This window comes from Polypterus senegalus, chromosome 14 (genome assembly GCF_016835505.1).
Source record: "Polypterus senegalus isolate Bchr_013 chromosome 14, ASM1683550v1, whole genome shotgun sequence".
NCBI lineage: Eukaryota > Metazoa > Chordata > Cladistia > Polypteriformes > Polypteridae > Polypterus > Polypterus senegalus.
Window position 1 is genome coordinate 1,730,218 of NC_053167.1, and position 12,587 is coordinate 1,742,804.

Sequence of the window (12,587 nt, forward strand, 5' to 3'; positions counted from 1 at the left end):
ACATTCACAGTCACCTGAATCAATTTTTTTTCCCTTTTTGATGCTCAGTTTGAACTATAGCAGGTTGTCTTGACAATGTGTATATGCCTAAATGCAGTGAGTTGTGGTCATGTGATTGGCGGATATTTACAGTAACAAGCAGTTGTACAGGTGCACCCAATAATGTGGCCATTGAGTATATACTCCGATAGGGCATATTATTGTTAATATTGTCAGGGTTTATTCATACAGCTTCAGAATGTAAAATGTATGTCTGTGAGCCTGCAGTGGAAAATAATGAGTAGAGTTGTACCTTTATTTTTCACTATTTAAATGGGGATACACTGCAAAAAAATAAAATAAAATAAAAATTGAAATGACCACCCTGGGTCTGGCTGTGTCACATACCATCTCATTTCTGTGGGTCGGGTGGTAAGATTTTGAGGAAAGGAAGTTCTGTAATTGTTAAAAGTGAGCCTTCTGGTATTCAGTGTTTGAAATGGGAGTCAATAGAGAAATGGGCCTTTTTCATCAATACTGTGGGCAAAGACTAGCTGAAGATGAGAAGTGGGACCTCTTCATTATAACATATCAGCAGAGATGTTTGGCAAAATTAAACACAGCAGACATAGTGGTGGCTCAAATGTATTTTTATTGTAACAAATATAGGAGAACCATTTGGAATGATATATTTTTTTAACTTTCCTTCTAGGAACAGAGCATCGCAATAATTAAGACTTGCTAAACACCTGTTCAGTAAGCACCTGTTAGAGAAGGCAGTTATCTAAAAGCACACACATATGATATACTTCAGCAAAATCAAGCCATTTAACACACAAGCTGCACCTGACACACTCTAATGCAAATAGAAAAGTCTGATAAGAACAGCAAGCTTATGAGCCACCTCAGGAAAGGGCAAAACCTGCCGTACTGAAAATAAGACTTTCAGAAAATTGTAAAACTTTCACAAAAAATGAGCATGTTAAATAAATACCCGTGCTGCCACGGTGCACTAAAAGCGCCCTTTTATGTCAGGAGTTTGTATTACAATTCAAACAATGTCCTACATAGTAAAAATACCTAAGACAATTTTAAAAAAGAAACAAAATGCTTCTTAAACACTGGCTGGCTGCTTCAATTGCTGCTGTGAAGCATTTTTTGCAACTGCAGGTTGACCGGCAGTGATGAATAATACTTATTGGCAGTCAGTCTTTTGAGTGAAAAAGATGCCGACTTTGTAGGATGATCCCTGCAGTCAGTGGCACCTTTTCTTGTGACAAGTTTTTTTTTTTTCTAGCTGCACATCATTGGTACCTTTTAAGTCGTCAATTTGGTTTTCACTGTATAAAGAAGGCAACTTTGGAAGATGTTTCTGGTAAATGCCTCTGCAGCTGAGAGTAGAATATTAATGAGGTATGAAGATTTTAAAATACAATCAAAGGTCCAGGTGACCTCCAGATCTTGCTGTGCCATGACATCTTCATCCAGCTGCCGTCCTTTAAGGCTTTGTTCTTCGTCTTCCTTAATTACTATTTTTTTCACATTGCACAGTGTTCATTTTCACATGTCTGGGTACATATTGAAGAAACTCTAAGTTGAAAATTAGTTTAGAAAAAGGAGGAAAAGGAAAGCAAAAGATACAAAACAGTCAAATCTTTTCTGGAGTGATCTGAAAGGCACTTCATGGATGAGGTTAACAGGCAGAAGACTTCACCATTCCATAGGCTTCATACAAACGATTAAGGAGATCCTTCTTCTCTTTCTCAGGCAGGAAGCTGGAGCTGGCAGAATTTATGTTCTGCACAAGACAGAAAGACAAGAGTAGCTGTTGTGTTACATTTTCCATTTGCATTCTTTCCCCAGCTTACATGTTCACTTAATGAAGGCACTGGTTGGTCTAATGCTATGACACCTTGAGAGCCCATGATTTAGGCTGATCACTGCTTATGTGTGTGCTGGGGTTCGGTCGAATGGGCACATATGTAGGAACTGGCCATTTGGGGTCAACCACAACCATGAGTTTCATTTTGCTTTCAGTTTTGCAAAATTCAAAATTGATGAATTCAAAATACAAAACTTGCTTAAAAAAAAGAGGTTTTTGGAGATTTTGCAATGGATCAAAGACCATTTTTTGCAGCTGCATGACACAAGTAATCCAAAGCCAGCCAATGAAATAAATTGTAAGCTATGGGTCTTGTTCATGTCATCAAAGAGGAGTGCTGTGAATGTTTTAAAATGTGACACTCTGCATATCTTCCACTTGAAGACACACCAAAATACACCACTGTGTAGGAAAATGCACTACATGGAAAGCCAGCCCTTTGATGTTACCCAACAGCTACCCTTTCCTGTTATTTGATACATTCTACAGATGAGGCTGATGATATGTGTGTTTGGACTTTTACTGTGTCTCTAATGCATCTTTAAGATTGTGATTGGCAAAGTCGGCATCTTACTACCAGAACAACCACAACACAGATCTCGTGACTCAACAGAATGTCAACACATAATAGGATATTACTCTATGGGGCTTAATTTTTCATTATAGAACCTCCCTTAAACACTAAATCACAGGCAGCCACATGCAGAATTACTTCATGAATATGCTCCCAGACAGGAACTGAACACCTTCATACCTGAATTAATGACACGGGTTTCACTGTTTGCGAGTGTTGGCGATGCTTTAATCCTTTCAGCTGACAAATGTCAGTCGAAAGGCCATAAGTCTGAGTTTGGTCAAGCTGAACAGGAGTGCAGTGCATGCTGGGAGAGCTGGAATGTGATAGATAGATAGATAGATAGATAGATAGATAGATAGATAGATAGATAGAATTGGAAATTCACATACTCCCGCAGCAGCATACTGATAAAAAACAATTTTAAATTAAAGAGTGATAAAAATGCAGGTATAACAGACAATAACTTTGTATAATGTTAACGTAAACCCCCCAGGTGGAATTGAGAGCATAGTGTGGGGGAGGAACAATCTCCTCAGTCTGTCAGTGGAGCAGGACGGTGACAGCAGTCTGTCGCTGAAGCTGCTCCTCTGTCTGGAGATGATCCTGTTTAGTGGATGCAGTGGATTCTACATGATTGACAGGAGCCTGCTCAGCGCCAGTCACTCTGCACAGATGTCAAACTGTCCAGCTCCATGCCTACAATAGAGCCTGCCTTCCTCACCAGTTTGTCCAGGTGTGACGCCACAACCGTCTAATAGAACATCTGCAGCATCTTACTGCAGATGTTAAAAGATGCCAGCCTTCTAAGGAAGTATAGTCAGCTCTGTCCTCTCTTGCATGGAGCATCAGTATTGGCAGTCCTGTCCAATTTATCATCCAGCTGCACTCCCAGGTATTTATAGGTCTGTATCCTCTGCACACAGTCACCTCTGATGATCACAGGGTCCATGAGGGGTCTGGGCCTCCTAAAATCCACCACCAGCTCCTTGGTTTTGCTGGTGTTCAGTTGTAGGTGGTTTGAGTCGCACCATTTAACAAAGTCCTTGATTAGGTTCCTATACTCCTCCTCCTGCCCACTCCTGATGCAGCCCATGATAGCAGTGTCATCAATGAACTTTTGCATGTGATGCCGGATTTTAGAGGGCTTTGCATAATCAGTTTATTTATGAGCTTCAAATCCCAGAAAACCAACTTTTAGAGATGCATGTGGGATGAGTTTACGACTTGTGAGCTTCCATGAAAGTGATGTTTTGTAATATTTTCTTCATTTTGTGTTTGCAGATACTTTTAATGTGTTTTGATAAACTGTAGAATAAGAGTGTCCTACTAGTAGAGATGCTAACCTGTTGCTAAACCAGCCAAGGTTTCTTGTTTCGTGTTTACACTTGGGCAAGAAGAGATGACCGAGCTGCTGTCAGTTAAAAACTGACACTTTTTTAGAGAGTCTCATCTATTCCTCAGAAAGACATCTTTTTCTTTATTTTTGACTGAGAAAATATAATCTGCATGTAAGGAAGTGACCACCTGGGAATATTCACTGGCGTCTTACAGTTGCTAATAGGACTACATGAAGACTGAACCCATCCAAGTTATGTGATTCTATGTATCAATTTGCACTTGCTGTTATTGTAAATGGAGTCTGTGAGTGAACGCTTAAACGTGGTCTCTCTGTGTAACTGATATTTTCAGGCCGGGAGGTTAGACTGTTCATTCCTTACCTGACTGTGGTCCCTTAAAGGCACAAGGAAGCGCCCTTTGTGAAGTCCTCTACTGGTGGTAAAATGGGTTAAAATGAAAGTTTGAAAGGTAAGAAAGCACCAGTTGGCAAACAGCCTGCCAGAGAGGTAGTGTGTGAAACATGTCAGGTGCACCACAGACAGTTGTTATGATTTGTATGCACTTTTATCCATCATTTTAGAAGATCAAATCTCATTTTGATGTTTTTGTAGTTACTGACCTCTATTCTGAACTCAGTACAAAAAAAAATGGAAAATTTTTATATAGTTGTTAGAATTTTTTGTGGCTGGTTGCTAATTTGCTTTTTCGCATACAGGTGCTTGTACTCCCGTCATTAGGGTACTGGTCCCACTTTGCCAGGGGCATGCCCCATAGGAAGCGAGGCGAGGGATTAAAAGGTCACCCTAAGCAATTCTTTCACATTCAATCAAATGGATTCCAAATCCCCTTCTTGCTTTGCAAAAAACTTCTTTGACTCTCCAGTTTTTTGATTCATGTGTCACACATGTGTGCATGGGAGGCAGCTAAAGGGCTTGAATGAAAGTAATTCCATGCCAGATCAGGGGGTGGCAGAGTACACTCACTCTTTCTCTCACTTCTCTGCAGACCAGTTATGGGAAATTCTGCCTGGCCCCGATGACGTCACTTCCAGTGCCACAGATGACATCACTTTTCTGGCCTGGATACAGTGACAACCCTTCTGGTTCCGGCCCTATTGATGACATCACTTCCTCCACTCGCCCTTAAAACTGGCATATTTGTGACAAGCAAATCAGTTCTGTTCTGGACTCTGGTCTGTATGTTTCAGTACACTTATTCATTTAATTTTCAGCCAGGAAATAATATACGGCCAATTGATATAAATCTCTTCCATCCTCCTTCAGAACAGACTGCTTGATACAAATCAATCAGGCTTTAGATGGGGCCATTCCACTGAGATGGCTCCACTCACTGGTTTTTGGCAAATTACGGCTGGCTAGAGCTACCAGCATGTTATTTGTCCTCATCCTTCTCAATCTCTCCTCTGCCTTAATCAACAATAGCTTCCTGCTTTCTAGCTTCTCTGAACTTGGCATCACTGGGAGTACCCTCAGCTGGTTTGAGTCTTACTTTTTGGTCAGATCCTACTTCTTATCCTGGGGAGGAGAAATATCAAGGGTGCAAGGGTGCACCAGGCAAGCATGGTTGTGCCCCATGGTTTAGTAATGGTTCCTCTCCTCTTTTCTCTATATATCTCTTCATTTAAACCTCATGGTTTCTCATATTAGTGCTATTTCTCATAATATGCAGCTTTACCTGCCATTCCCTCTGGAGGAGCACATGGTATCAACCACAATTTCTGTATGACTCGCTGATTTTTGCAACCTGGATGAAGGAGCACCATCTCCAGGTCAACTCAGCAAAGACAGATCTTCTTGTTATCCCAAGTCATCCATCTATTCAGCACTCCATTTCTGTTCAGCCTGGCTCACTGTCACTAACACCCGCCATGCCAGTTCGCAGCCTTGGGGTGGTGAGCAATGACCAGCTGTCTTTTAGTCTTTTGGTTTTACTCTTTACAACATTCACAAGAGCAGACCATATCTGATGGATTATTCAGCACAATTCTTCATCCGGGGATTTAGAATCATCATGTCAGAACTACTGCAACTCTGTATTAGCAGGGGTACCTTCATGTGACACCAAGCTGCTGCAGATGATTCAAAATGCAGGGGCACATATGGTGTTTGACTAACCAAGGCCAGTGCATGTTACTTCTCCTTTTGGATCCCTACATTGGCTCCTTGTAGATGGTGCATAATAAGTTCAAATCCTTGATGCTTGCCTAAGAGTACTCCATGGGTCAGCACTTTTAAATCCATGGAAAAGCTTGCAAGGTCCTTCTCACCCACTCAGGTCTGATGATGAACCATGTCAGATGATGCCACCTTTGTGTAGCATCCAATCTCAATCCAGGCTCTTTTCATGTGTAGCTCCTAGCTGGTGGAAGGAGCTGCCCATTTCCATTCATAATTCTGACTCCTTCACAAAGAGTTTCTTGTTCTGTGAACTTCTGCCTGTTAACTCGCTTGTAATTTGTTCCAAGCTTTTCACTTAAGATAATCAATTTGATATCCTTGCCCTGTCACACTTATTCCCAAATATACTGATGTTACTCAATTATGTTGACCACTTTGGTAACTTGCTTTTGACAAAAACATCAGTCAAGCTAATTAAGTTTAAATGTAATGTAAAATGTAAAAATGCAGTTTTATTGTGAGGGATGCCACGCAAAGACTGGCATCCCAGCTTGGAAGCCAATGGTATGGAAGGACAGAGTAAAGCAGTTTGCTCAAGGTATTGTTCCCCTTGAGCTGCTAGATGGCAGCCCCCCTTGGGTTATGGTGTCACCATGGATTCCCACATGGCACACAGGGAATTGGAGTTTGTTGCCACCAGGGGGTGCAGAAGGGACTAGCGAGCCCTACTTCATCGGGCTCCAGTCTTACCTGTAAGTGCTTCTGGGCCAAAGCTTTGGGACACCAGAAGTACTCCTGGGTTTTATATAAAAGGAGCAGCGCCACTTCAATCTGGGAGCTGTGAGGAGGAGGACAAAGCTTACGAGAGGAGCGGAAGAGAGAGAAAGAGAGAATTGCAGAGCAGAGTTGTGGTTGTGGGGTGTGAAACTATTACTTGTAAGAGTTTCCGACAATAAAAACCCTTTGCTATCACTGTCTCCCTTTCCCCACAGTTTAAGAGTGTGGGTGTCATCCTTGACAGTACTTTATCCTTTCAGTCCCACATCAATAACATCTCCCGATCTCTATATTTCCACTTGTGTAATATTAATCGTATTCACCCCTCACTCCCCACACCACTGCTATCCTTGTTCATAGCCTTGTCACCTCTCGTCTCGATTATTGCAATTCCCTTTTCTTTGGTCTTTCTCAGAAATCTCTTTATAAGCTTCAACTGGTCCAGAATTCAGCTGCCCGCATCATTACTGGAACCCCCTCTATTCACCATATCACTCCCGTTTTGCAGCAGCTTCACTGGCTTCCAGTTCAGTTCTGAATTCAATTCAAAATTCTACTAACTTTTAAGGCTCTCCACAACCTTGCCCCTCGATATCTATCCGACCTCCTCCATGTTGTCATTCCCTCCCGCACCCTCAGATCCTCTTCCTCCATCCACTTGACTGTCCCCTTCGTCCGTCTTACCACTACTGGAACTCACTACCATCTGAGCTTAGAAATATTGAATCATTTTCACTTTTCAAATCTAAACTTAAAACTCATTTGTTTAAGACTGCTTTTTCTCTTTGATTACAATTGCTCTGTCTGATTTTAACTTCTGTATCTTACTTTTGTTTATAATCTGTGTTTTGTTTATTGTTCACTGTCCTTGAGTGTTTAGAAAGGCGCCTACAAATAAATAAAATGTATTATTATTATTATGAGCCTATTGTGTTGGGAGTTTGGGGAGATGCAGTGCCCCCTGGTGACCACATCAGTTCCCGGCATGTTCTTAGATTTCAGTTTATGCTGTAGTTAACTTTTTTCAACCTTCTACATTCACAAACAGCACACTTTTCATGGAGTCACCTACTTGTTAGTCATATTGTAAGTTGCCTTGGTTAATGTTATCTAGCAAACGCCACTATTAATAATAATTGTAATAATTAAATATCAATGACCTCAGGAGATGACATGGAAGGTTTTTTAAAAAAGCCATAGTTTTAAGTGTCTACCGCAGGAACTAACCAACTGTAAAGTTTGAAGTGTCTGGCGTCAACATTCTAAATGGAATTAAGGATGTAAGAAAAGAAAAACACTTTGCAAAAATGAACAATTGGAGGCCCTGCAATGAAGGCATTCATCTCCAAAGAAAGTGTGTGGCATTACTGGACTCAAGCACATGTGGGCTACTTTAAAGTTACATTTCTCAGTCGGAGAAAAAAAATAAATAACTGAAAATCCATCCATTTTCCAACCCGTTGAATCTGAACACAGGGTCACAGGGGTCTGCTGGAGCCAATCCCAGCCAACACAGGGCGCCAACCCACCGCAGGACACCCACACCCACACACCAAGCACACACTAGGGATAATTTAGGATTGCCAATCCACCTAACCTGCATTTCTTTGGACTGTGGGAGGAAACCGGAGTACCCCCACACAGACATGGGGAGAACATATAAACTCCACGCAGGGAGGACTCGGGAAGCAAACCCAGGTCTCCTTCCTAACTGCGAGGCAGCAGCGCTACCACTGTGCCACCGTGCCGCTCATAACTGAAAATAGTAATTATTATTTATTTTAAATAATACTGCAGTTTTTTTATTAAACAATCCACAAAAGATGAAGTTCATTCCAGGGGAGACATTTTTTCTCAGAAATAAGAACTTCCTTTGGTGGATCAAGGTATTTTGGAGAGCTACTTGGGAAGAAAATTGAGTAAACAGATGCATTGGCGTTCCTGTGAAAACTTGGCAATCTTTGCGGAAAATAAGAGTAAACCGTCGACACACAGCTGTTTAGCCGAAACGGGCGCTGTGGTTTAATAAAAGTGTGGTGTGAACATCGAGCTTTTTGTGTGCAGCCCCTGTCATTCAGCTGTACTGGACTGAGTGGGGCCGCAGCTGTCTTTCCAAATCTGACTTGTGCAGCGTGCTTGCGTTGGGCTCTCTTCATCCTTTAAACCACCAAGATTTGTGTAAGACAAAATAAAAAACCTGAAATGTATGTATTCTTTTTACCACTCTCTCAAACTCTTCCTCCGTGAAGCCCATGTATGTTTTTGCTACTCTGTAATCCGCATCCAGGTTCGAGTTGAAAACCAGTGGGTCATCGGTGTTCAAAGAATAATTGGCCTTGTCTTTCCTAAACCTGTAGGAATGAAAACAACACAGAAATTAGTGTCTCCTGTTTTGCCAAATGGCCTACTGTGGGTAAGGGTAAAAATGTTAATGCCATTGCTTCTTTGAATTGCCATCACAACTCTCAGCCATCCAACTTGGCTAACAAAACTCCAGATGAACAGGTGGAAATTCTCCAGGTACTACTGTTTGTTCAACAGAGACACTTCATATCTGGTTGGTCAGTCAGGCGGTAGAAAACTTACATTTTTATTTACAGTAAAAACACTCTAACAGCCAATATCTGATTCATTACAAAGCAGCTTTCATGTTTTTCTACATCAGCATTTTGATGTTCTGACTTGTTCAGAACAAAACTTGGGCATGACTGATTTCTAGTTTGAAATATATTCTCTTAAGCCAATGCCACATCATGCGACTTCTAGTTGTGTGGTGTGTAAGATTTGGCAACCAAAGTCGTTGATCTCGTTACTGGACCAAATCAGCTTGCATGACTGAAAACCGATGCCCACTTTACTGACTGACTGACGACTTTCCAGCGCAGCCATGCTTGCCCATTTTTGTGACAGTCAATAATGTACTACTGGACGGAGCCAGAGCTGTTCGAAGGAATAACAAATTAGTGGGTATTGTGAGTTCAGTCACAGTCTCGGCCTTTTCTTTCCATTTTTCCTTTCTGTTTTAGTACAGTAGAACCCTGATTATCCGATGGTCATGGACATTTCAAATTAAAAGAATGTACATGGAGCAGTATCACTTTTAGGTCTTCAAACCTTAGTGAATTTAATGTTCCTCACTTCTTTGGCATAATGTTTCACAGTCGCCTCAGCATTGAAATGTAGGTGGGCATTATGTCTTCCTGCTGTTCAATATACTGAAGTGCTGTTTCGGTGACATTTAGACAGCTTGTATGAGAAATCTTGTGTGGATTTTCTGTGCAATTCTCGTCTCATAAACACAGAAATTCTAAGTGAATTAGACAGTATTGCATGTGTAAATGGCCAATGCTGGCGACACTCTGACAATAGCCGAGGGGTGCAGTCGGGAAGGGGTGAGTGACTTGCGCCCACATTCAAACAGTCACCAGCTCAATGACCGCTCGTTCGATACAGTTGTGGTTAAAAGTACTGTATAGTATTCACACAATTGGTACAGTATTAACGACAGACTTTTTATTTTTTAATTTTATTTGATGAAAATAACATCACAAACAATAAAGCTAAACTTATATAAAAAATAACTTTATAGTCAAACTAGACAGAAGGGTAAAAAAATCAGAAAGTTAAAAAAGAAAGCAGGAACAAAAAGAGAGGAGAGCCAAGAGCAAATCCCCTGATATGAATGCTCTAAAAATGTATTAATTAAATCTTGGAAAAAATCCTCTAAGTAAGAATTTGATGTTTTCCAACTTCATATAATATTAAACACTAGTTACCCACTGATATTAAAGGTAGGTTGGGATTCTTCCAGTTAAGTAAGATCTTAACATTGCATGCAATACAGTTGAACTTATATAACAAATTAGTTTATAACTACAAAAAAGGGGAAAAAATAGAGAGTTAAAAAAGAAAGTTAGTCAGTCATCGATCAACCTGCTATATCCTAACATGGGGGTCTGCTGCAGCCAATCCCAGTCAGCACAGGGTGCAAGGCAGAAACAAATTGTGAATTTCCCCTTGGGATTAATAAAGTATCTATCTATCTATCTATCTATCTATCTATCTATCTATCTATCTATCTATCTATCTATCTATCTATCTATCTATCATAGCACCTTTCATGTCTATCTATCTATCTATCTATCTATCTATCTATCTATCTATCTATCTATCTATTATAGCACCTTTCATGTCTATCTATCTATCATATAGTGCACACAGGACAATTTAGAATCGCCAATCCACCTAACCTGCATGTCTTTGGACTGTGGGGAAAAAAACGGAGTATCCGGAGGAAACCCAAGCAGACACAGGGAGAACAAGCAGACTCCATGCAGGGAGGACCGGGGAAGCAAACCCGGGTCTCCTAACTGTGAGGCAGAAGTGCTACCCACTGTGCCACCGTGCTGACTCTGTGTATATATATATATATATATATATATATATATATATATATATATATATATATATATATCTATCTATAGCTTGTTAAGAAATGGAAAAATAAAAAGTCAGAGCCTAACTAAACAGAATAAAGACAAGCAAATGCCACACCTAGAAGCTAAGGGAAATTGAGGTCTTTTATATTATTCTCAATTGACTGCAGCCCTAATTGCTGCAACAACCGAGGGCTCAGACTTCTTTCAAATCTCTTTCCCTTTTGACTCCATATTTAATGTGTTTTGAGATTTTTCAGGAAAGGTCCAAAGGAAGGATCAGGAAATAAATAGTAGTTAAAGCAGCAACTGCTTAAACTGAAAAGAAAGAAAACCTGACATCAAAATCCAAAACATACCCCCTTATCTTTTTATTTTTGTCTGAGAAATTTACAAAATCAAGAGCCCAGAGACAGACCTTTACCTCCTATGACCCCAAATGTCACTTTTGTTTGTGACCTCTGACATTGCCACTGGCAACCACAGAGCAACCAATAAACAGCTACCCAAAATGTCTTAATTGGAGGATGCAAATAAATATTAAATATTTTAAGACAAAAAATAAATATGAGAATGAATAGAATGACCCAAAAACATATAATGAAATTCAGTGAAAAAATGGCAAAAAGAACAGTATAAAAGAAGTTTCAAGGTAAGGTAGTTATTTATGATAAGGAAGACATAAGTTTCAGTGTAAAGTATCGAATCACAGTGTTGCATGTTGATTAGCATACGCACGTAAAAATTCCTCTATACTCTGAATAGAATAATATAAACCTGTATAATAGATAACAGTCTCTCTAGCAGAAGGTAAAAAGATTAAAAAAAGCAAAAAGGGTGGAGTGAGAAGCAAGGCACTGACAAAAACCTAACAAAATCTAAATATTTTGCAAATACAATGTATTAGCAAACAATTTGGATTTTTTTTATTCTTAGTGGTTGAAACTATTCTAAATACCAAAGAACAGGAAAAAAAAATTAGGCAAATGAGCCCACTTCAGTAAAAAGCAACATGAAATGAATCACGACTCTTACCTTATAATGGGGTGTTTAGTGTAATCTGGATCACATGCACCAGTTAAATAGCTAGAGATTGGACATGTCTGTAGAAGAAAACAAAATAAAAATGTAATTATATGAGTTTATTAAAGGCTAAACTAAATAATAAACTGCACCAGTGAGATTTATAGCTGAGAAAAGCTGATGTATTAAAAAAAAAAAAATCAGTCAAGCTGGAATATAATTGTTTAAAATGGAGAACACTCTCCTTGTCTTTAAAGAGTACATTGCTGTTTTTATCTATATTTATTTATTTGAAACTTCAACTCTATTTTTAATGTAGTGACATCCCCACTTTATACTTGGACAGTTGGACGCTATACTCTAGAAGTCTCTATTATATAGCACACCTCCTAGTGTTACTAACAGTGCACTCTTGCTCTTCTTACTCCATACTCTGG

General features: G+C 39.9%; 1 protein-coding gene across 1 annotated transcript in view; it reads right to left on the bottom strand.

The window, feature by feature from the left end:
• Positions 1-670: 670 nt before the first annotated feature.
• The window catches only part of ada (adenosine deaminase), a 131,412-nt gene continuing 119,495 nt past the window's right edge, over positions 671-12,587 (bottom strand). Inside the window, exons 9-11 of the mRNA XM_039734502.1 lie at positions 12,163-12,230; positions 8,913-9,042; positions 671-1,777 (exon numbers count right to left, since the gene is read on the bottom strand). Coding sequence (XP_039590436.1) covers positions 1,673-1,777; positions 8,913-9,042; positions 12,163-12,230 — 303 coding nt within the window. The 3' untranslated portion in view covers positions 671-1,672. The remainder of the gene's footprint in view (positions 1,778-8,912; positions 9,043-12,162; positions 12,231-12,587) is intronic.